The sequence below is a fragment of the Megalobrama amblycephala genome, linkage group LG2 (genome assembly GCF_018812025.1).
Source record: "Megalobrama amblycephala isolate DHTTF-2021 linkage group LG2, ASM1881202v1, whole genome shotgun sequence".
NCBI classification, from domain to species: Eukaryota; Metazoa; Chordata; class Actinopteri; order Cypriniformes; family Xenocyprididae; genus Megalobrama; species Megalobrama amblycephala.
In genome coordinates, this window is record NC_063045.1 from 31,780,092 (window position 1) to 31,804,422 (window position 24,331).

The following is a 24,331-nucleotide window of genomic DNA, read 5'->3' on the forward strand; positions in this document are numbered from 1 at the left end:
TTCAACCTCTCCTCCGTCGGTCCGAACCCGTCAGCTCCCCAGAACCAGCCAGCGAACCTATGCAAGTTGAAAACTCCCGACTCACCCCTGCAGAACGACAATGCCGGCTGACCCTGAACTTATGCCTCTACTGCGCCTCTCCCGGGCATGTACTCTCCGCATGCCCAACACGCCCTCCAAGACCTCTGGTGAGTGCCATCCTTCCCTCTTTAATCCAGATGAAACCACTCACCACCGTTGTAACCCTTACTGCTGCCAATATGTCTGTTCCAGTTGTTGCGCTCCTCGATTCAGGGTCAGCCGGGAACTTCATCTCCGGGTCCCTCTGCCGTCAACTCAAGTTCAAAACCTCGCCTTCGCCTAGTATCTATCAAGCCCACTCCATTACCGGAAAACCCCTAGGCCGCAAAAAGATCACCCGATGTGCTGGTCCTCTGCAACTCCGCATAGGCCTCCTTCATGTCGAGGATATCCATCTGCTGGTTCTGGAGGAATCCACCGCTGACGTGGTTCTAGGGCGCCCGTGGCTCGAACTCCACAGCCCAACCATCTCCTGGCGCACGGGCGAGATCCTGAAGTGGGGCGAACACTGTTTCTCGACCTGCCTCTCCGGGTTTCCTGTTCCTCCATCTCCACGTTCCAAAGAAATCTCCATCTGTGCCACTTCCATTGAAAGCCCCATCGAGAAACGATCCATGGACATCCCAGCCTGTTACGCCCCCTTCAGCGATGTCTTTTGCCCACAACGAGCCTCCAAGTTACCTCCACACCGGCCATGGGACTGCGCCATAGATCTGCTACCGGGTGAACCAGTGCCACGGGGAAGGATCTACCCCCTATCTGTGCCGGAGGAGAAGGCCATGGAGGACTACATCGACGAGGCCCTCAAGCAAGGATACATCCGTCCGTCTACTTCCCCTGCTGCTTCCAGCTTCTTCTTCGTGGCCAAAAAGGACGGAGGCTTGCGGCCCTGTATTGATTACCGCTCACTCAACAAGATCACCATAAAGTTCCGTTACCCACTTCCCCTCGTCCCAGCGGCCCTGGAACATCTCCGTGGTGCCACTGTGTTCACTAAGCTGGACCTCCGCAGCGCGTACAACCTCATCCGGATACGCGAGGGGGACAAGTGGAAGACCGCCTTTGTCACACCCACTGGCCATTATGAATACCTGGTCATGCCCTATGGACTAGTCAACGCCCCCTCCGTATTCCAGGATTTCATTCATGAGGTGCTCCGGGAGTTTCTCCATAAGTTTGTGCTGGTGTACATCGATGATATCCTCATCTACTCCCGGAGCCTGGCCGAACATCGCCACCACGTTGCGGAGGTCCTCAAACGCTTACGGTAGTTCCAGCTGTTCCTCAAGGCGGAAAAATGCTCCTTCCACCAGTCGTCCGTCCACTTCCTTGGATACTACATTGACCACAGTGGCATCCGGATGGACGAGGGGAAGGTGGACGCCATCCGGTCCTGGCCCACTCCGACTACCATAAAAGAACTCCAACGCTTCTTAGGCTTCTCCAATTTCTACCGCCGTTTCATCAAGGGCTACAGTTCCATCGTCTACCCACTCACCAACCTTCTACGCCATCAGCCCAAGTCTCTGTCCTGGTCCGAAGAAGCCACACAAGCCTTTGAAGCCCTTAAGGAAGCCTTCACCACCGCTCCCCTCCTCGTCCACCCTGATCCCAACCGGCCATTCTTTGTAGAGGTAGACGCATCTACCACAGGAGTGGGAGCGGTACTTTCACAGCAGCAGGGGCAACCAAGTAGACTCCATCCATGCGCCTTCTTCTCCCGCAAGCTCAACCCGGCGGAGGTCAACTATGACATCGGTGACCGCGAACTCCTGGCCGTCAAGCTCGCGTTGGAGGAATGGAGGCATTGGCTGGAGGGAGCCAAACACCCCTTCCAAGTTCTAACCGACCATAAAAACCTGGAGTATCTTAAAGCTGCTAAAAGATTAAACCCCCGACAAGCCCGCTGGGCCATGTTCTTTTCAAGATTCGATTTCACCATCTCCTATCGTCCCGGCTCCAAGAACCTCAAGGCTGACGCCTTATCCCGTCTCCATGCTCCTGATGAGAAGTCTGAAGCTCCTGAAACCGTCCTCCCAGAAACCATCTTTGTGAGTCCCATCCAATAGTCTGAAGAGACTCTGCCCTCCTCCAATGCCTCCTCCAACACTCCGCCGGGTTGCCCTCAAGGTCTCCAGTACATCACCAGAGCACGACGCACTCAACTCATCCACGCAGCTCACTCATCACTTGGCACTGGTCACCCGGGGGTCAATGGAACCCTCTCGCTGCTTAAAGCACGCTTCTGGTGGCCCAACTTGGCCAGGGATGTCAGAAGGTACGTGCAGGGCTGCAGGGAGTGCGCCATCTCGAAGAGCTCTCGTAATCTGCCGGCCGGCAAGCTCCATCCTCTGCCCGTTCCTGAGCGACCATGGTCACACCTGGGAGTTGACTTTGTGACGGATCTCCCACCTTCTGATGGTCATACCTGCATACTCGTGGTAGTGGATAGATTCTCCAAGGCCTGCCGGCTGATCCCTCTCCAAGGTCTACCTACCGCTCTCACTACTGCTGAATTAATGTTCAACCACATCTTCCGCTACTATGGAATCCCCGAGGACATTGTATCTGACAGGGGCCCCCAGTTCATCTCCCGAGTCTGGAAGGCCTTTTTGTCGCTCCTGGGTGTGACCGTCAGCCTATCGTCGGGATACCACCCTCAGACGAACGGGCAGACGGAACGGAAAATCCAAGAGATCGGCCGCTTCCTGCGTACCTTCTGTCACGGCCACCAGGACTCCTGTAACCAGTACCTGGGTTGGGCCGAGTACGCCCAGAACTCTCTCCGTCAACCTTCCACCGGATTAACACCTTTTCAATGCGTACTCGGCTACCAACCCCCATTGTTCCCCTGGGACGGGGAACCCTCCAACGTTCCTGCCGTCGCCTACTGGTTCCGGGAGAGCGAGAGGGTGTGGGACTCAGCCCACCATCAGCTGCAGAGGGCCCTGCGCAGACGCAGGATGACAGCCGACCTTCGTCGCTCCAACGCTCCCAACTACCAACCTGGGCAGAAGGTCTGGCTGTCGACAAGGGACATCAGACTGCGTCTGCCATGCAAGAAGCTGAGTCCCCGCTTCATTGGCCCGTTCACTATCCTTCAGCAGATCAACCCCGTCACGTATCGTCTTCAGCTTCCTCCTGAATATAAGAATCATCCCACTTTCCACGTGTCTCTACTCAAACCTCACCACCCTTCTCTCTCTCCTTCCACAGAGCCTGACGTGACAGCCACAGAGCCCCCCCTTCCACTTCTTCTGGAGGATGGGACTGCTTACGAGGTTCGGGAAATTCTGGACTCCCGGCGCCTTGGTGGTCTCCTGGAATACCTCGTCGACTGGGAGGGCTACGGGCCAGAGGAGCAGTCGTGGGTCCCACAGAACGACATCCTTGATCCCAACCTGCTACAAGCCTTCCACTCCAGCCACCCGGACAGACCTGCCCCACGCCCTCGAGGTCGGCCACCACGACGTCAGGGTCCTCGGCCCTCAGGAGCGGGCCATGGGAGGGGGGGTACTGTCACAGACACGTCAGGCTCCACCTCCCGTCAATACCCACGCACCCAATCACCGGAATTCTAATCATCGCCACCTGCACATCATCAGCCACTTAATCACCAGCACTATTTAACCCACACTCACACACACACCAGTTGTCCGGTCTCGTTTGTAGTACAGACTCATGTATGCGAACCTCAAGGACTCAACCTGCTACTTACCTGCTACTTACCTGCTACCAGCGATCCCTATCGCTCCGTTGTCTCCAGTTCCCCTCCTGTGTTCCTCCTTCCGTGTGTGTGAGTGTTCCTCGTCAGCCATTCTCCATCTCCTCGACTTCTACCTCCATCTGCAATCACAAGGACAGTATCCAACCTCTATCATCTCATTTGAATTCTCCATCTTCCATTTACTCACCTGCTCATTGCTGTTTCTCAAATAAACCACCATACTTGCTTTTACCTCTGCCTCCGTGCCGTCTGTATCATAACAATCGCAGCAACTGTATTCATAATGGTGTTAATACTTATTTCATATGCAAATATTTTACCCACTCATAGCAAACACTGAAGTCTTAAAGGAGATAAGGCACTTAGAATGAAGTGTTCAAATCATTGGGTTAAAAACAGGTTAGATAATGGCCATTTATTTCGAAATTATGTCTACTTTTGATAAAAATAATCTTAACAACATTACTAATTGTGCAATGTGTAAAATTTGGGAGGATCTATTGACAGAAATGCAATATAATATACAATACATAACTTTGTTTTCAGTAGTACAAAAAGACCTTACATAATGAACCGTTATGTTTTTATTACCTTAGAATGAAACATTTCTATCTCATCTACCGCGGGTCCCCCCTCCATGTCAAGTCGCCATTATGCACCGGCATGTTTCTACAGCAGCCCTAAATGGACAAACACTCTACGGAGCGTGTTTCGTCACTATGTTGTTATTCTTCTAAATTGTTCATGTATTTAGAGGCAGCTTGCATCGTCACTATGCTGAATATGCATGAAGTAGTAGTAGTAGTAGTAGTCATCTAGTAGTCTATTAGAAGCAGAGACCATTCTTTGTTAGAAGTAAGAAGAAAGCTCATTGCTTCACACAAGCTACTCTCTGCTCTCTCAGACGACGACATGTCAGCCAGACGGCCACCATAGCTTCTCCGAAAGGGAGGGGTGCAAGGGGTGTGCGGCGTTAGTTGCAGTTCGCAACCTCACTGCTAGATGCTGCTAAAATGTACACACTGCACCTTTAAGTGGACCTCAGGGAACATTATTAAAAATAAAAACATGCAATGTATGACTCCTCATCAAAAATCTGTGATGAATGAATGTTTCAAACACAAGTGTCAACAAAATCAGAGACAGATAATCTTACTGAGACACTACGGGCCAGATTTACTAACAGCTTGCGCCAGTGCAAATTCTTTTTTGCTGTTAAAAAACTACTGTCAGGATTTACTAAAGACACAGTGAAAAATGTGCGCTCAAAAGCTGTGGACACAGTTATTTTTGTGGCAGACCTTATTCCATATGCATTTGTAGGAGTTTCCCTTTCAGAAGCAAAATTTATGGGAGGAGAGTATTTAAATGAATCATGCAAGGCAATTTACTAAGGTTTGCGCAAGTCAATTTACTGGTATTTGAGCCATTATTTACTGCCAAAAAAAAGCATGTCTTAAACCAGTCGCTAATTTGTGTTGCTCTTGGTAGATTGTGTTGGTCATTATGGAAATGATCCGTCTGCGTCTGTGTTCTTTAATTAGCATGTCGACAGTAGACTTTCCACTCCCATCTGCGCTTTTTTTGGAATTGCACTTTCACAATAATTTGCCCTGTTTAATAAATTTGGTCCTACATCTCAAAAATTCATAATCCATTAAAAAAAAAAAAAAATCATAGAGCTGATTTATTTAAAAACTAATTTCCAACCACTTAATCATTAATAGGCTGAGATTTGTTCATTTGTTCAAAGTGGAAAAAGTGTATAAAGATAATGTGTCGAGAGTGATTTTGTACACCAAGCAGCAAAAGCTCAAATAGCATTCTGAATGTTGTCTGTCATAGATTTGTTCTTGAAGACACTTTAAAATCCAGTTTATAGTAATGGACAAGAGACTGGAAGAGAGAATGTGTGAGAGAGAGAGAGACAGAGAGACAGACAGGCACAGCTGCAGAACTCACCGCTGGAGCAGTCGGCCCCTCCCCAGCCTGGCTCACACTGACAGGTGTTGGGGGCCACACAACGGCCATGCACACATTTCTCAGCACAGTGGGCTACAGCAAAAACAAGATAGAGTCAGATCGGGTTTCAGTCCTTCTATGAGCAAAGCAGCAAACAAACATGAGTAGTAACCACATAAAACCCCATCAGATACACAGACACAGACTGTGATCCTAGTCCACTGGGAAATTTCACTGGCCCCAAATCCTGCTCTTCAGGATTTGATATCAGAGACAACATGTGATTTCTGTCACTGTAAACACAAAAGACTCTTTCAGGACCAATAAAAGTCTGTCTGTCTGTCTGTCTGTCTGTCTATCTATCTATCTATCTATCTATCTATCTATCTATCTATCTATCTATCTATCTATCTATCTATCTATCTATCTATCTATCTATCTATCTAATCTTCTGATCAGCTGTGGTTTCAGAGTCTACAGTATTAAAAGTGCTTTAGACCTTCTACAGGTTAAAAGAGTAATACTCACGAACACATATATCTCTGCTTTCATAGAAGCCTGGGCAGCACTGAGACTTGCGGCGATGCATCGTCTTCTCTCCCCTGCGGTAGGCCGTCCTGTAGCTCACCCTAAAACAGAGAGGAAAAACTACAGAATGTCTCATATTAAGAATGCATTTATCTATAGGTCATTCAATATTTATATATTACCAAATTTGGTAACACTTTAAATAAGGTTCATTTGTTAACATTAGATAATGTATTAACTAACATGAACTAACCATCGGCAATACATTTGTTACTGTATTTGTCAATCTTTGTTGACGTTAGTTGATAAAAATACAGCTGTTCATAGTTTGTTCATTTTACTTCACAGTGCATTAACCAATGTTAACAAATTTAACTCTTCATTTTTATAATGTATTAGTAAATGTTAAAATTAACATTAACAAAGATTAATAAATGCTGTAGAAGTGCAGTTCATTATTAATGTTAACGAATGTAGTTAACTAATGTTATCTAATGAACCTTATTGTAAAGTGTTGAATCCTGAATTTGATACAAAATTTTTAAAAGGGTTCTACAAAACATTTATAAACTATGAAATCTAAGTGTTGTAAACCCCACACACCTGTGCTGAGTGCATTTGAACCAGTTGAGGATGTCTGCGCAGCTGGTGTAGTAAATCTGATCAAACGGGTGAGCGTACGACTCCTGCACGGTTACTGAGTAACTGAAGAAGACACACACACACACATACACATACAAATAAAGACCGTGTCTCTGATATAAGTGTGTGTGGTCCCATTACTCCAACACTAATGGGATATGAGAACAGCAGTTATGTGCAGTTATTTGTGTATGAAAATGAAGTTGCTGAAACTACGGAGTGTCACATGTTCAATGTGTGTGGGCTACTACTACTGCTACAAAATACATGTAGAAAACAAATCAGTAAAGCAAACTGTTTACTTTAAGCCAGCTCTTATCTAGTTCTCTAGACACTGTCTGTGGGTATTTGTGTGGCGTCTTTAAGATATTCATAACAGCACCAAAAATTCCTCCTTTGCTCCTCCAGTAAAACAGTTAATAGTGACAAAAGCTCCTTTGTTTCTTTTGGAACATTTCCTGTCGGCTGTGTCAAGTACAAAGAGCTTTACTTGTGTATAAATGAGGAATATAATTATAAATAGCAATAGCTATCTGTTCAATTAAAGTGTTCTTATTTGAATCTATTGTGAGTTGTACAGTATAATGAATGAACATACTTATAACGTATTTTACTCTCTGCAGCAGTATAAGTACAGTAAAACACCCAGGACTATGTGAATGTGCTGAGAAATCTTGCACACAAATTTTAGACACGTTTGGCCATACGGTCACACATTCTCTGGTTTAGGAAACTCTTCCACATTGCACAGCTGTTCCCACACATTACTGAGTGAAAGTAAATCTAGCTGGGAAAGAAAACTCCATCTTTGTTCTTTTCAATCTGCTTTAATGGATTTCCGAGCCATTCCTTAATTTGGCCACGGACATCTTCTGCCTGTTAACACTGAGTGTGTGTGTGTGTGTTTATATTTGTCTGTATTTGTATTGACTCCTCTGAGCTGAAGGAACTTGCCTATTAAAAAGAAGATCATCTAAAATAAGCAGTTATTTGTGCTTGTTACAAAATGCAGAAGAGAACACTGTAAGTGCAACAGTCCGACAGTCTTTATCAGTATTTATCGGTAGGAAGTGATCCCATTAAACCCACTCAAATTTATGTTTTACATGTTTTCTTAAACATATGTTAACAGAAAAAAGTGAGCATTGACCTCCAGATTCATCTCTTTTACTTTTACGGTAATGCAATAATTTAATTATTGTATTACTGTATTCAACTGCAAACAGGACTTAGCAACACTTAGTCATAATTAACTTAAGAACTAAACATTTGATCGCCTCCAAATAAAAAGTGCTAGACTAACTGGAACTAGTCACTGCACTTGCATAGTTTCCCTATTGTTGATTTGATTGCTTCTGTTGTCCTCTTCATTTGTAAGCTGCTTTGGATAAAAGTGTCTACTAAAAGATTAAATGTAAATGTAAAAGTAAAATGAATGTAACAAATGTGCATCTGCTGTAAAACAAATAATTTCTTTCATACATTCTGCCTGAAAACTGTGTTGGCTTATTAGGGTCACTTCCTCTATATTGGTCATGTCAGACTGAAGTTCAAACTCTGCTATGGAAAAAAAAGATCAATTTGATTTTTTTCTTTTTTTTTACAGAAAGCAAATAGCATGAGAACAATGACTGCAAGTAATGGGCTTCACTGGCAACAATTTTTTATATTTAGCAATATAACAAGCAGAGACTGTTTTACAAGATAACTACTACTTCTCTTACTACTAATGTCCACTACTAACTATCACTATCAAATGTCCATAACAAACAGGTAAGTTATTTTTCTGACAAAATAAGCTCAAAAAGTCTTGTTGTGCTCAGTTTGCACTTATATCAGCAAAACACCAGAATCTGATCCAACACAGTCTGACAACAGAGACAGAACTTCTGTAAGTTACTACAAAAGAGACAGAAGGTGTGTGTGTGTGTGTGTGTGTGTGTGTGTGTGTGTGTGTGTGTGTGTGTGTGTGTGTGTGTGTGTGTGTGTGTGTGTGTGTGTGTCTGTCTCACCTCTCCCAGTGACTGCAGACATTAGGGTCATCCAGGTTGAGTGATAATGTCAGAGCAATCAAACAGCATGACACAGCCAATAGAAGAGGACTACAGGATGACATCATTACTGGAAACACCTTCATACAAACACAAAACACACTAAATATAATTTTAATTCTCTCATCACATACACACATCACAAGAGATTCATTTTTAATTGTAATCATAATATTAATGACCTGTATCACTGAAACATTTCAAGAAAAGTAAAAACATTTGTCAAAATGCTACAGCACATTTCTGTAAGCGGAAGCTCAAGCATGTTTGCTTGACACATGCAAGAATCAAAGAGGTTCAATCTCATGTTACGCAGCACGTTTGAACTTCCGCAATAGGTTTGTTCTCGCGCATCAAGCAGGTTTGTTTGATCTTCTGTTTATGTTCGCTGATCAATGTTTATACGTGATTAAAAGCCTAAGTATCTGTTCATCATATAAAGCAATTAAGTCTCTTCAGAAAATCTGGACTAAACCACTCAATTCATATAGATTAGTTTTATGATCTCTTTATGAACTTTTTGAAGCATCAAAATGGTAGTCACGTAGCTGTCTATGGAGGGACAGAAAGTTCTCAGATTTTATCAAAAAGATCTTCATTTGTGTTCCGAACGAATGAGGGTGAGTAATTAATGACAGAATTTTAATTTTTTTTTTCAGTGAAATAACCCTTTAACCTCTGTGGGTCCACCATGTGGGAAATCGAATCCTGTCCAGATAGGACTGCTTGTGATTTTTTCTTTTCCTCATTATACTGACCTTTTTCAAATACTGTAACAAAAGCTGCATTTCTTGTCGTGCTGCTTAGTGCTCTATTACTATGAATTTAGAGATTTTTGCCAGGTCTTGTGTAAATCAAGCCTAGCGTTAGTTCTGGCAGGTCACATCAGTCAAGCTTGCATCAGCTGACTCTCAGCTGATCCATGTCTACCTAAAGGAATACACCTATCATAGCATCCATATAAAGTCCATCAGTATTATCAGCAGCTTAGGGCATTGCTCAGGAGCTAATTACCCTCCTCCATTCCCAGCTCCTCCTCTCATCCAGTCAGGACTTGGCCTTCTGATTCCCCTTCGAATTAGGCTAATTTATCAAATTATGTTGTACATTAAATTATTGAATATTAATGACATCTGCAATACATTAATGCAATACATTTATTGCTGCTCTCCCTGCTCTTATCCATGCTAGGCTGCATGGATGGGCAGGGAGTTCTTACCCAGAACAGAATACCGCCAATCCAAACTGTATGCTAATTGTCAATTATCTCTAATGATAGTGGTCCTGACAGAATTGGTAGTTTAAGTACTGCTGGCATCCTATCCAATGGAAAAGAAAATGAAATCATTAAGGAGCCACCATAGAAATGGCATCATATCCTCATCTTAATTTATCTTTATACAGTATTATATACATGCCTTTAATTAATTATGCACATATAGTATATGCATCGTAACACCGCAAGCAGCGAACTCTGTAGGACAGGGACCCTGAAATCCATCCATTTTCATGTAAAATTATACTTAAATTATGCCCTTAAGAAATCCTGCCTGGAAACACTTTATATGTTCATAACATTCACATGAAAAGATTTTCTGCGTAAGTCACATTAAACAATGCAAAACTTTTGAATGAAAACCCAACATGTTTCGTTGACTGCCAGTGATTTCAACACTCTCCTACTTAAATGTCTTGTGCTGAACCCTTCACAATATCCGTCTGAATGCTTTAAAGACACCAAAGTCATGCTGACTACATCATCAAATTGTGACTGATGGAGTGTTTGTCAACAGCAGTCGTATCACAGTATATGCTCACATACTTAATGCAAAAATATTGGATGAAATAAGTATAGGAAAAACTGCTTATAGCTACACACCATAGATGTTTACACTGAACTAGGAGATTTAGTTAATGGATTCAACAGTAATAAATGTCATTGTACTACAGAAAAAGCAATGATTGCACAGTTTGAGAAGAAATTTGTTGGTCAACAAGCGAGTTTAAGAACAAGTACTCTAGTAATAGTCAATTATTCATGCACAACCCAGTTCTTGCCTGTGGATGTACAGTATAGTTGCCAAATGCCATCCAGATGGGCATATTCCGCATTTTACAACAAATTCATGGTCCGTGAGAGATCTGGGAGAGGGAGCGCTCTGTTAGCACCCTGCAGAGACACAAAGTGGTGGCCAGTCATGTGCACAGAGACACTTCATCATGTCCTGTGGCAGGCCTGACAGAAAGCTGGTCCTCAAAAACTGGTCTGAGGATTGAGATGTGGTTGTTGATACTGTGGATGTAGTGTGAACCAAAAAAACAAAAAAAATGAATAAAAGACCTTTTTTTAAAAAGTCATACAGACTAGGTCACTCTGTCTCTAGACTCAAATATCTACACATTTCCATCTCTCATCTGCAGACTGATCAGACTCTCTAATGCACACTGACAAGAGTAGAAATGGAAAATAGGTGTGATGTGGACCTCATGTATTTGTTTGTTTGAGATGAGGGGGGTGTTTCATTTAGATGAGGGTGTGACGAGCAGGGCGGGCGAGAGCCGTGAGGGAACGGCGTGAGGCCGGTGACGCAAGTGATAATGAGCATCACCTGCGAGGCGCACCGGCCTTGAGTCTCTCACGGAGGAGCTCAGGGAGCATAAAAGGAGGAGCGACGACAGTGAAGGACGAGAGAGGACCAGGCCTGGACTTTATTTTATGTTTTACTTTCGTTTTGTTCTTTGTTTATTTTATTAAAGATTATTGTTTGAACGTTCGCCGGTTCCCGCCTCCTTCTTCCCGTACATACGAACTGTGTTACAGAGGGGTTGTGCTTGTTTTAGTGCTACTCAAACCATTCCTGAACCATTTTTCCTTTGTAGCAGGGCGCATTATCCTGCTGAAAGAGGCCACAGCCACCAGGGAATACCATTTCCATGAAAGGGTGTACATGGTCTGCAACAATGCTTAGGTAGGTGGTACATGTCAAAATAACATCCACATGGATGGCAGGACCCAAGGTTTCCCAACAGAACATTGCCAAAAGCATCACACTGCCTCAGCCGGCTTGCCTTCTTCCCATAGTGCATCCTGGTGCCATGTGTTCCCCAGGTAAGCGACACACACACACACTTGGCCATCCAACTGATGTAAAAGAAAACGTGATTCATCAGACCAGGCCACCTTATTCCATTGCTCTGTGGTCCAGTTCTGATGCTCTCATGCCCACTGTTGGCGCTTTTGGAGGTGGACAGGGGTCAGCATGGGCACCCTGACTGGTCTACGGATATGCAGCCCCATACGCAACAAACTGTGATGCACTGTGTATTCTGACACCTTTCTATCAGAACCAGCATTAACTTCTTGAGCAATTTGAGCTACAGTAGCTCGTCTGTTGGATCGGACCACATGGGCCAGCCTTCGCTCCCCACGTGCATCAATGAGCCCTGACCACCTTTGACCCTGTCGCCAGTTCACCACTGTTCCTTCCTTGGACCACTTTTGACAACTACAGGGGGGAACACCCCACAAGAGCTGTGGTTTTAGAGATGCTCTGACCCAGTCGTCTAGCCATCACAATTTGGCCCTTGTCAAACTTGCTCAAATCTTTATGCTTGCTCAAATCTTTGTGCAGGAATCATTTTTCCTGCTTCTAGTACATCAACTTTGAAGACAAAGGGTATGTCTCAATCAGCTCCCTAGTTCAGTAGTCAGGGCACTGATCAGGGAGTTGGCCATTTTAAGGGCTGTCTCAATTGCAGAATCCTTCCAGGGCACTGAACCGTTTGCTACCAAAAAAGTCCCACAATGCACTGTGAAAAACAGGGAGCATCGATGCTCACTATGCTCCCTTAACGGAAGTTCTGGAGCTTGAAACTTAAATCACGTGAGCCAACTCACTACACATAACGATGCATGATAGATGTTTTTAAAGATACAGACAATTATTTTATTATATTTCAGCATAAACACACATCGTTCGACAGGTAATGAACATAATCTAGCTAACATTTATAATTTACAAGCAAAAAATTTATCATAATGTACTGTAAATAACATTACAAGTAATGTCAGAAAGATATCAGCTCTGCTGTTGTTCATAAATACCAGTATTGATGTTGTACAATGAGGACGTTGTCACGTCACCAGAAATAGAGTCATAAGTGTCCCTGTCACAATTCAAGCCTCTGTGGCTCCCTCCGATCGCCGCCAGAGGTCCCCATCACCCGAGTACTGATTTCCCCACCAGACTCCATTTCCCATGATTCCCATGAGCCAATCCTGTGGACTATTTAACCAGCACACACTCACTGCGAAGTTTTGTTTTGCTACTGCTAACAACTCTGAACGCTTATTTCCTGTGTATGGTTTTCCTGTGTATGACCCTGGACTGTTTACCCTGTTGTCGATACATTGCCGCCTGTCCTGACCTTTGTGTTCTGTTTGCCAGAATTTTGTATTTACCGTTTGCCGCCCGCCCTGACCTATTGCCTGTTTTACGACTACATCTATGCTCAGCCCTGTCTGTATCTGACGCCGGTGATCGACCCCTGCCTGTGTACACAACGAGTTTTCTTTCAATAAAGCTGCAAATGGATCCTAACTCTGTTGAGTCATTGTTACAGAAAACTTTGCCGGAAACCTATCCAGCAGCTCTTTACCATCTGTCGTCGGAAGTTTCAGCACAAGCAAACATTCTAGCAGCTTATCAACAACAAATGAACCGTCTGACATCGCTTATGGAGGAATTAGTCAAGACGCTGCAAAGTTTCCGACTTCCCACACACAGAAAGAGCCAGACGCCGGCAGCGCCCGCGCCCAGCACTTCCACCATGACAACAACAACAACAAGCCCACGCCTAGCATTTCCTGAGAAGTTCGACGGGTCCTCAGGGCTTTCTACTTCAATGCTCTCTGTTTGTAACACAACAACCTGCTCTATATCCCACCAATCAGAGTCGCATCTCTTTTGTTTGTTCACTGCTAACGGGGAGGGCTTTGGAAAGGGCGACTGCCGTCTGGAACGATGGTCGGCCGGCCTTCGCGCCAGTCTACTCCTTTCTGCAAAGATTTCGCAAAATTTTTGAACAACCTGAGGGAGGTAAGGAGGCTGGCGAGCAGTTATTAGTTCTCCATCAGGGAAGAAGCACTGCTGCAGATTATGCTCTAACGTTCCGCATGCTCGCAGCACAAACCGGATGGTCAGACGCACCACTAAAACTACTGTTTCGGAAAGGATTAACCTAAGAACTCCAATCTGAGCTCGCCTGCCGTGACGAGGGGATGAATTTAGATCAGTTTATTAACCTTGCCATCCGCATTGATAACTTAGTCCGTTCAAGATGCCCTAGGATTTCTTCCCCGCTCGCTGCTGTCCCCTCAACCTCATCTGACTCTGAGCCCATGCAGATTGGCTACACACGCCTCCCACCCGAGGAAAGGGAGCGCCGTATGCACCTCAAGCTCTGTCTCTACTGCGGCCAACCCGCCCATCTACAAGCATCATGCCCCATTCGTCCTGCCCAAAGTAACCCCTCTGTGGTGAGTACACATAACCACACTTCAAACAATGTTGAGCTGCCAGTAGTACTTACTGTAAATGATAAATCTTTTACCACCATGGCCATGATTGATTCTGGGTCTACCACCAATCTGATTGATGCTGATTTTGCCAAATCTCATAACTTTCCCATAATTCCGTGTGACTCTGGGTTGGCAGTGGCAGAGCTAGATGGGTGCCCTCTGGGGACGGGCCATGTTCACCACACCACAGGAGACATCTCTCTCCAGATTGGAGCTTTACATAAGGAAGTGATTCAATTGTTCCTGATAAATTCACCACAAAACCCTCTCATCCTCGGCCTCCCCTGGCTACAGAAGCACAGATAACACACTGGTCAGATCACTGTTTGCTCCACTGCATGCAGCCCGTCTCTCCCAACCCTGACACCACTGGACCCACAGACGAACGCCCACCAATCTTCCCTGAGCTTCCCTCTGTGTATCACGATTTAACTGAGGTGTTCAACAAGAGCAAAGCAGCTCAATTACCCCCTCATAGCGATAACGACTGTGCCATAGAACTTCTGCCTGGAACTACACCCCCTAGGGGCCGAATTTTCCCTCTTTCCCAACCTGAGTCTGAGGCCATGAAAGCATATATCGAAGAAGAACTGTCCAAGGGATTCATTCGGCCGTCCACTTCTCCAGCATCAGCGGGCTTCTTCTTTGTGAGTAAGAAAGATGGCGGTCTACGCCCCTGTACTGACTATCGTGGACTCAACGAAATCACTGTCAAGTTCCGTTACCCGCTGCCACTAATACCTGCAGCTCTTGAACAACTCCGTTCTGTCAAATACTTTACCAAGCTCGACCTACGCAGCGCTTACAATCTGATCCGCATCCGTGAGGGGGACGAATGGAAGACCGCCTTCTCCACGACCTCTGGCCACTATGAATACTTGGTAATGCCGTTCAAGCCTGTCAATAGTCCTTCCGTATTCCAGGCCTTCATTAATGATGTTTTCCGAGACATGCTGAACCAGTGGGTCATTGTTTACATTGACAACATACTCATATACTCTAACTCTCTCAAGGACCATGAAAGACATGTTCGCTCTGTGCTGCAACGTTTGATCAAACATCAGCTCTATGCCAAAGCGGAGAAGTGCGAATTTCATAAGATTTCTGTCTCGTTCCTGGGTTACATCATCAGCTCAGAGGGGGTCGCCATAACGGATTCCAAGGTACAGGCAGTTCTGAATTGGCCCCAGCCAATCACGGTTAGGGAGCTCCAACGATTTCTTGGTTTTGCCAATTTTTACAGACGTTTCATTAGAGGCTTCAGTACCATTGCCGCTCCTCTGACCACCATGCTTAGGAAAGGAAGGGGGGAAGTCATCTACCATGGCCTACGGCAGCTATCAACTCCTTCAAACTGCTTAAGGAATGTTTCACAACAGCACCCATACTTCACCACCCTGATCCTGAGCGGGAATTCACTGTTGAGATTGATGCTTCTAGCACGGGCATTGGAGCTGTTGTTTCGCAGAGACACAGTAGTCCCCCCAAACTGTACCCCTATGCATTTTATTCCCGAAAACTCAAACCAGCTGAACAGAACTATGATGTGGGCAATCGTGAACTCCTTGCCATGAAGGCGGCCTTCAAAGAATGGCTACATTGGCTAGAAGGGGCTAAACTTCTTTTCCTGGTGCTTACTGATCACCCCAATCTGGAATATCTGCGCTCAGCGAAATGACTCAACCCAAGACAGGCTAGGTGGTCATTATTCTTCACACGTTTCAAGTTCACCGTCACCTATCGACCCGGTTCCAAGAACGTTAAGGCGGATGCACTGTCCAGACAGTTTGAAACCTCCACTGACCCCCTTTCGAACGAACCCATTATTTCCCCAACACTCATTATAGCCCCAGTCCAATGGGATATCATGACCAAGATCACTGAGGCCCAGGTTTCCGATCCATCACCCCCACACTGTCCCCAGAATCTGACTTACGTTCTGGCCAGCCTTCGTGACAAGGTACTCAAGTTAGTACACAACACACCCAGCTCAGGACACCCTGGTATCAACACTACAGTACAGCTTCTCAATAACAAATTTTGGTGGCCATCTTTGCATTCTGATACCATTACTTTCATCCAGAACTGTGATAACTGCCAAATGTCCAAAACCACCCGACAGGTACCTGCCGGTCTCCTCCAGCCACTACCCATTCCCCAGCGGCCATGGTCCCACATAGCCGTTGACTTTGTTACTGATCTCCATAGCTCCCAGGGTTACACCACCATACTCTCCGTGATCAACCGGTTCTCCAAGGCCTGCCGTTTCATCCCTTTGCCAAGATTACCATCAGCCCTGGAAACTGCGGAACATTTATGCAATTGGGTGTTCCGCTTCTATGGCCTTCCTGAGGACATTGTGTCCAACCGGGGACCCCAGTTCACTTCTCGCATCTGGTCAGCATTCTTTCAGAAGCTCAATGTTAACATCAGCCTAACCTCCGGCTACCATCCTCAGTCCAATGGCCAGGCGGAACGCCTTAACCAAGAACTCACTCGGTTCCTCAGGTCATACTGCCACCGCAACCAAGCAGATTGGAGTTGATTCCTACTCTGGGCTGAGTACACTCAAAATTCCATTCGAAAACCTGCCACTGGACTGACGCTGTTCCAATGTTTATTCGGCTATCAACCTCCTCTCTTCCCCTGGTCAGGCGAACCCACTGAACTCCCAGCAGTAGATAACTGGCTACAACGCAGCGAGGATGTGTGGAATGAAGTGCATGTCCACCTGCAAAGGGCAGTCAGATGGTTAAAGGAACAAGCGGACCACTCACGCTGCCCTCACCCAGCTACCGCCCAGGGCAGTGGGTCTGGCTTTCCACACGGGATCTTCATCTTCGGTTGCCATGCAGGAAACTCAGCCCCAGGTATGTGGGTCCTTTCAAAATAATAAGGCAAATTACACCTGTCTCCTTTTGTTTATCCCTGCCATCCAGTTACTGTATCTCACCCACTTTTCATGTCTCCCTGCTTAAGCCTGCTGGTGGCCCGAGAGGAGAGGAGAACCTAGAGGGGGCTGGTGACCAGAGACCTCCACCCATCATTGTGGAAGGCGAGGAGGCCTATTGTGTGCACAAACTGCTAGACCCCAGACGCCAGGGCAGAACCTTACAATACCTTGTGGACTGGGAGGGGTTCGGCCCGGAGGAACGGTCATGGGTCAATTCGGATGATATCCTAGACTCTTCACTCACTACTGACTTTCATCGGACTCATCCGGACAAACCGGCCCCTCGACCTCGTGGAAGGCCCCGGTGTCGATTTCCTCCTCGCGTCAGGAGCCGCTCACAGGGTGGGGGCTCTGTCACAAATCAAGCCTCTGTGGCTCCCTCCGATCGCCGCCAGAGGTCCCCATCACCGGAGTACTGATTTCCCCACCGGACTCCATTTCCCATGATCCCGTACCTGACGCTGATTACACGCACAACTGTAGCCAATCCCGTGGACTATTTAACCAGCAGGCACTCACACACTCACTGCGAAGTTTTGTTTTGCTACTGCTAAAAACTCTGAGCGTTTATTTCCTGTGTATGGTTTTCCTGTGTATGACCCTGGACTGTTTACCCTGTTCTTGATACATTGCCGCCTGTCCTGACCTTTGTGTTCTGTTAGCCTGGATTGTGTATTTACTGTTTGCCGCCCGCCCTGACCTATTGCCTGTTTAACGACTACGTCTCAGCTCAGCCCTGTCTGTATCTGACGCCGGTGATTGACCCCTGCCTGTGTATACAACGAGTTTTCTTTCCATAAAGCTGCAAATGGATCCTAACTCTGTTGAGTCATCGTTACAGTTCCATGTGTAGTGAACTGTACTGTCCTTACCAGTGCCCAAATTTGTGTACACAATATATTGATTCAAGAGCTCGGGAGCTAGGGAGCTGATTGAGACACACCCAAAATGTTCACTTGCTGCCTAGTATATCCCACCCACTAATAGGTGCTGTGATGAGGAGATAATCAGTGTTATTCACTTCACCTGTCAATTCTTTTCTCAGAATTGTGAGATATAAACTTGCAATTGTGAATAATAAAGTCCAGTTCTGAAGAAAAAAACTGACTGACTATACCACAATTCTGACTTTATAACTCGCAACCGTGAGAAAAAAAGTCAGAATTGTGAGATAAAAAGTTGCAATTACCTTTTTTGTTTTTTATTCAGTGGCGGAAACAAGCTTCCATAGTTTTCTATGTGAATATATTGTAAAATGTAATTTATTCCTGTGATCAAAGCTGAATTTCAGCATCATTACTCCAGTCTTCAGTTTCACATGATACTTCAGAAATCATTGATGATTGATGATTATTATCAATGATGAAAACGTCTCGGGTTACGAGTGTAACCCTTGTTCCCTGAGTAAGGGAACGAGACGCTACGTCCAATGACGCAATGGGAACCCTCTGCATTTTGTGTTCGTGAAGCACCTCTGTATCCAACCAATGAGAAGACGTGACGTCAGAGGCGGGTGACGTCACGGACCAGGAAACTATAAAGCATACCCGGAACAAAGAACGCTAGCTTCTGAATATTGTCTGAAGCACGAGCGCTCCAGGCATGAAGGAGGTACGGCAACGCGACGTAGCGTCTCGTTCCCTTACTCAGGGAACAAGGGTTACACTCGTAACCCGAGACGTTCCCTTTCGTGGGAACATCGACGCTACGTCCAATGACGCAATGGGAACGCTGTCCCAACTACGCCGTGTCACCAAGTGCCTGGCTGTTATCTTGTAAAACTGTAGCACCTGGAGTGACATTCAAGTTAAGATTGTAAAATCTGATGAAGGTGTGCTGGGATGACCATCCAGCCGCACCACAAATATTGTCTAAGGAAACTCCTGACAAAAAAGCCTTGGAAGCAGCCATACCTCTAGTAGAATGAGCTCGAATAGTCAAGGGACATGGGTGTCCCATTGCTTCGTATGCAAGTGAGATGGCCTCGACCACCCACTTGCTCATCCTCTGCTTAGATGCTGGGCCCCCTCTCTTAGGGGACCCATAACATACGAATAACTGATCTGTTTTTCTCCACAGGGCAGCTCTGTGGACGTAAGCATCCAATGCCCTCACAGGGCAAAGCAGATTCTTCTTTTCCTGATCCATGTTCGTAAAGGGAGGCGGGCAGAACGCCTCGAGTATAATGGGACCTGGGACCCTCGACGACACCTTTGGGACATAACCCGGTCTGGTGTGTAAGAAAGCCTTAATCATACCAGGCGCAAATTCTAAACATGATGGAGCGACTGACAGCGCTTGTAAATCCCCAATCCTTTTTAGGGATGAAATTGCCAACAGAAGGATAGTTTTTAGTGTCAGGAATTTGTCTGATACTTCTTCTATTGGCTCGAAGGGAGCCTCAGCTAGCCCCTGGAGCACAATAGTCAGATCCCAGGTCGGAGTTTTTGTGCGCGCCGCAGGCCTCAACCTGAGCGTGCCACGAAGGAAGCGCATGACTAGGGGGTCTCGACCCACCGAGGAACCCCCTACAGGACTGTGATAAGCCGAAATGGCTGCGATGTACACCTTTAGTGTTGAAGGGGTTAAACCTTCGGAAAACTTCTCTTGAAGGAACTGCAGCACATAGCTGATTGGAGACTGGACAGGATCCAAATTATGTTGGCCACACCATGCGGCAAACAGTTTCCATTTATATGAATACAGCTTCCTTGTGGAGGGAGCTCTGGAGTGAAGAATGGTCTCCACAACCTCGGCTGGGAGACCAGATTCTATGAGCCTTGCCCCCTCAGAGGCCAGGCCCACAGTTTCCATGTTTCTGGGTGGGGATGGAGAATCGTACCGCCCTCTTGCGACAGGAGGTCCTGTCTGAGAGGAAGCTCCAGAGGCGAGCCGTGAAGAAGAGACATTATGTCCGAGAACCATATTCTGGTCGGCCAGAAAGGGGCCACCAGTATTAGGTCGACCCTCTCCTGGCGAACCTTCTCCAGAACTCCGGGGAGCAGTGAGATCGGGGGAAATGCATACAGGCGCAGCCTCGGCCACGTCTGTAGCATAGCATCCAGCCCTAGAGGTGCTGGGTGCTGCAGGGAATACCACAGAGGGCACTGAGATGACTCCTCTGTGGCAAATAGATCGACTTGAGCTCGACCGAATGTTTTCCATATTAGTTCCACCACCTCGGTGTGGAGTTTCCATTCCCCCGGACTCGCTCTCTGCCTCGACAGAGCGTCCGCCCCCACATTCAACCACCCGGGAATATAAGCAGCTCTCAGAGAGAGGAGCTTTCCGTGGGACCAGAGGAGGATGCGGCTGGCCAACTTTGATAATATGCGAGACCGCATGCCCCCCTGATGGTTGATGTAAGAGACCACCGTAGTGTTGTCCGTGCGGACCAACACATGGTGATCCCTCAGGTCTGGGAGGAAGTGTCTCAGAGCTAGAAACACCGCCATCATCTCCAGCCGATTTATGTGCCAGGAGAGCTGATGGTCCTCCCAAAGACCCTGAGCTGAGCGACCACTCATGATCGCCCCCCAGCCCGTTAGAGAAGCATCTGTCGTAAGCATTACACGACGACGAGAAGTCCCCAGCACGGGTCCCTGGGACAGGAACCAAGGCTTTTTCCACATGACCAGAGCACGAAGGCATCGCCGCGTGACTTTGATCATGCGAAAAGGATTTCCCCTCGGAGAAAACCCCTTGGTCCTGAGCCACCACTGTAAGGGTCTCATGTGCAGGAGGCCAAAAGTAATGACGTTGGACGCAGCTGCCATCAGACCCAACAGTCTCTGAAACTGTTTTACAGTGAGTGACTGGCCTAGCTTCACCCCATTCACGGCCCCGAGAATGGAATTCACACGAGCAGGGGACAGTTGCGCCTGCATCGTGGTGGAATCCCAGATTACTCCTAAATAGTTTGCAACCTGACTCGGGACCAGCACACTCTTTTTGGCGTTGAGCCTCAGCCCAAGCCTTTTCATGTGCGACAGAACAACATCTCGATGTTGAACTGCCAACTGTTCTGTTTGAGCTAGTATCAACCAGTCGTCGATATAGTTCAGCACGCGGATGCCCTGGAGTCTCAGCGGAGCCAGAGCTGCATCCACGCACTTCGTGAACGTGCGGGGTGATAGCGATAGGCCGAAAGGAAGAACCCTGTATTGGTAAGCTTCGCCCCCGAAAGCAAACCTGAGGAACTTCCTGTGAGAAGGATGGATGGATACATGAAAGTATGCGTCTTTCAGATCTATCGCCACAAACCAGTCCTCGGACCTGATCTGGGGAATGATCTGTTTGAGTGTAAGCATTTTGAACTTCAACTTCTTTACAGCACGATTTAACACACGTAAATCTATGATCGGACGCAACCTTCCATCCTTCTTTGGAACAATGAAGTAGCGGCTGTAAAAGCCCGACATTTTGCTGGGAGGAGGAACCCTTTCTATAGCTCCTTTTTGCAAAAGCGTCGTAACCTCTTGTTCCATCACCAGAGACTGCTCTGGGGTTACCACTGTGGGAAGCACCCCATTGAACCTGGGCGGTGTAGAACCGAACTGAATTTTGTAACCCTGTTCTATTATGAGCAGTACCCACTTCGAAATGTTTGGGAGACGTTTCCATTCTTCCACATATTCTACTAAGGGAACCAGTCTCTCGAGACTGGTCTCTGGTGTTTTTTGAGCACTTGGCTCGTCCATCTGACGCGGTGCACCGGCAGACAGACGAATCAAGCGCCAACCGACCCTCCTCGGAGGATCGGTGGAGACCGCTGCGCCCTGACGCACACTGGGTGGCAGGGTTGGCAAGACGGTCCCCTGAGGGCACCGAGGAGGACCCGATATCCGAATCCTCTCGGAGAGGGCTGCCCTCGAGAGATCCTGCACTAATAATGTCAGGACCTCTTTTTTGAAGCCTTCCGGGAGATAATGACGGTCCTCAGATCCGTCCTACCTCCGGAAGGCTTCGCCTGTGTCGCCCGGCCCGGTCCCCATGATTTTTGTGGGGGAGCACGGGAGGCGACACTGGCCTTCTGTTGCGCTCTGTGCGCTGAGGAGCTGGCTGTCGGCCGAGGCTGCTCCCGCCCAGCAGCCTCGGGGGGTGAGAGCGGCGGGGAAGAATTTTCTGGAAGGCCGCTGACTGCTTGCGTGTCTCCTGAAACCTGTCGACGACAGTTGTAACTGCGTCGCCGAACAGGCCAGCAGGAGACAGCGGCGCATCCATCAAGACATTCTTATCTTTATCCTTGATGTCTGATAAATTGAGCCATAAGTGCCTCTCCGTGGCCACCAGGGCTGCCATAGAACGGCCTATTGATTTGGCCGTCTCCTTGGTGGCCCGGAGAGCTAGATCTGTCGCCTTACGGATCTCTTGGATTGCATCGAATGTCGCTTCCCCACTCTCATCTATCTCCCCCAGCAGATCAGCTTGGTATGCCTGCAAGATTGACATTGTATGCAGGCACGCCGCCGCCTGACCCGCTGCCGAATAAGCCTTGCCCACCAAATTAGATGTTATTTTTAAGGGCTTGGTGGGCAATGTCGGGGTCCTGAGGGACGATGCAGACTCGGGCGAGAGATAGCTCGCAAGCGTCTCCTCTACCCGAGGCATGGCCCCATAGCCGTGGTGCTTCAGCCCCGTGATGTTGCTATATAAAGACGTTTGGGGGCTGAAAACACGATATTGGACAGGTCTTCTCCACGACCTCGACACCTCAGTGTGGAGGTCGGGGAAGAACGGCAGACCCCGACGCTGGGGTAGTGACCGTGCGGGAAGGAATCTTTCATCCAACTTGCTTTTGGGTCTATTTTCATGTTTTTCCGCGGGCCAGTCAATATTTAGCTTTTCAACTGCCCTGGTCACTACTTCCAGCAGCTCCTCATAAGGTGGGGATGAGGATGGCGGTTCCTCATCCCCTTCGACACCCTCCACATCAACCTCCTCGGAGGAAGATATATTGAGTGTCTGTGTCTCCCTCCGGGGGGAAGAAACCGCAGCGCGTGCTTCCACCGCCAGAGGAGAGACACTGGGTCCGGCAGGTAAGGGGAGCGATAAGGCTGGGCCCGTCTCTCCCCCCTCTGCCAGATCCATTTGTGAACCCCACGAGTGCAGACCGCGCCGAGCCTCAGCAGCGGCGGGACCGGACCCGCGGGGAACACTCGCCACGGCGCCCTCCTCGAAGAGCGCCCGGCGTGAACGCAGCACTCTGAGAGTGAGCCTTTCGCAGTGCACACAGACAGCTCCCTCGAGAGCTGCCTGTGCGTGCTCAACTCCCAGGCATCTGACACACATCTCGTGTGTATCCCCGTCCGTGATGAAGCGAGGACAGGGATGAACACACTTCGTAAACTGCTGCTTTCTTTCCGCCATAATATATATATATGTCTTTTTATGTTGTGCTTTGGAAGCTCTTGTCCTCAGACAAAGAGATCACTGTGTAATATAAATTGGACAGACAACAATAAATAAGACAGACAAGATACAGATAGCGCTTGCTGAAGACAACAGAAGCTAGCGTTCTTTGTTCCGGGTATGCTTTATAGTTTCCTGGTCCGTGACGTCACCCGCCTCTGACGTCACGTCTTCTCATTGGTTGGATACAGAGGTGCTTCACGAACACAAAATGCAGAGGGTTCCCATTGCGTCATTGGACGTAGCGTCGATGTTCCCACGAAAGGGAACAGTGCTGCTTCATATTTTTGTGCAAACTGAAAGAAAATAATACTCAAATTCAGCAAGGATGCATTAAATTGATCAAAAGTGACAGTAAAGACATTATAATGTCACAAATGATTTCCATTTTTAAA

At 47.2% G+C, this 24,331-nt stretch overlaps 1 protein-coding gene across 3 annotated transcripts in view; it reads right to left on the bottom strand.

The window, feature by feature from the left end:
- megf10 (multiple EGF-like-domains 10) overlaps window positions 1-24,331 on the bottom strand; it is a 107,720-nt gene that overhangs the window by 73,534 nt on the left and 9,855 nt on the right. For all 3 annotated transcript variants that reach the window (XM_048170519.1, XM_048170535.1, XM_048170525.1), the window contains exons 2-5: window positions 8,953-9,071; window positions 6,902-7,003; window positions 6,299-6,399; window positions 5,771-5,863 (exon numbers count right to left, since the gene is read on the bottom strand). In XM_048170519.1, coding sequence (XP_048026476.1) covers window positions 5,771-5,863; window positions 6,299-6,399; window positions 6,902-7,003; window positions 8,953-9,071 — 415 coding nt within the window. The remainder of the gene's footprint in view (window positions 1-5,770; window positions 5,864-6,298; window positions 6,400-6,901; window positions 7,004-8,952; window positions 9,072-24,331) is intronic.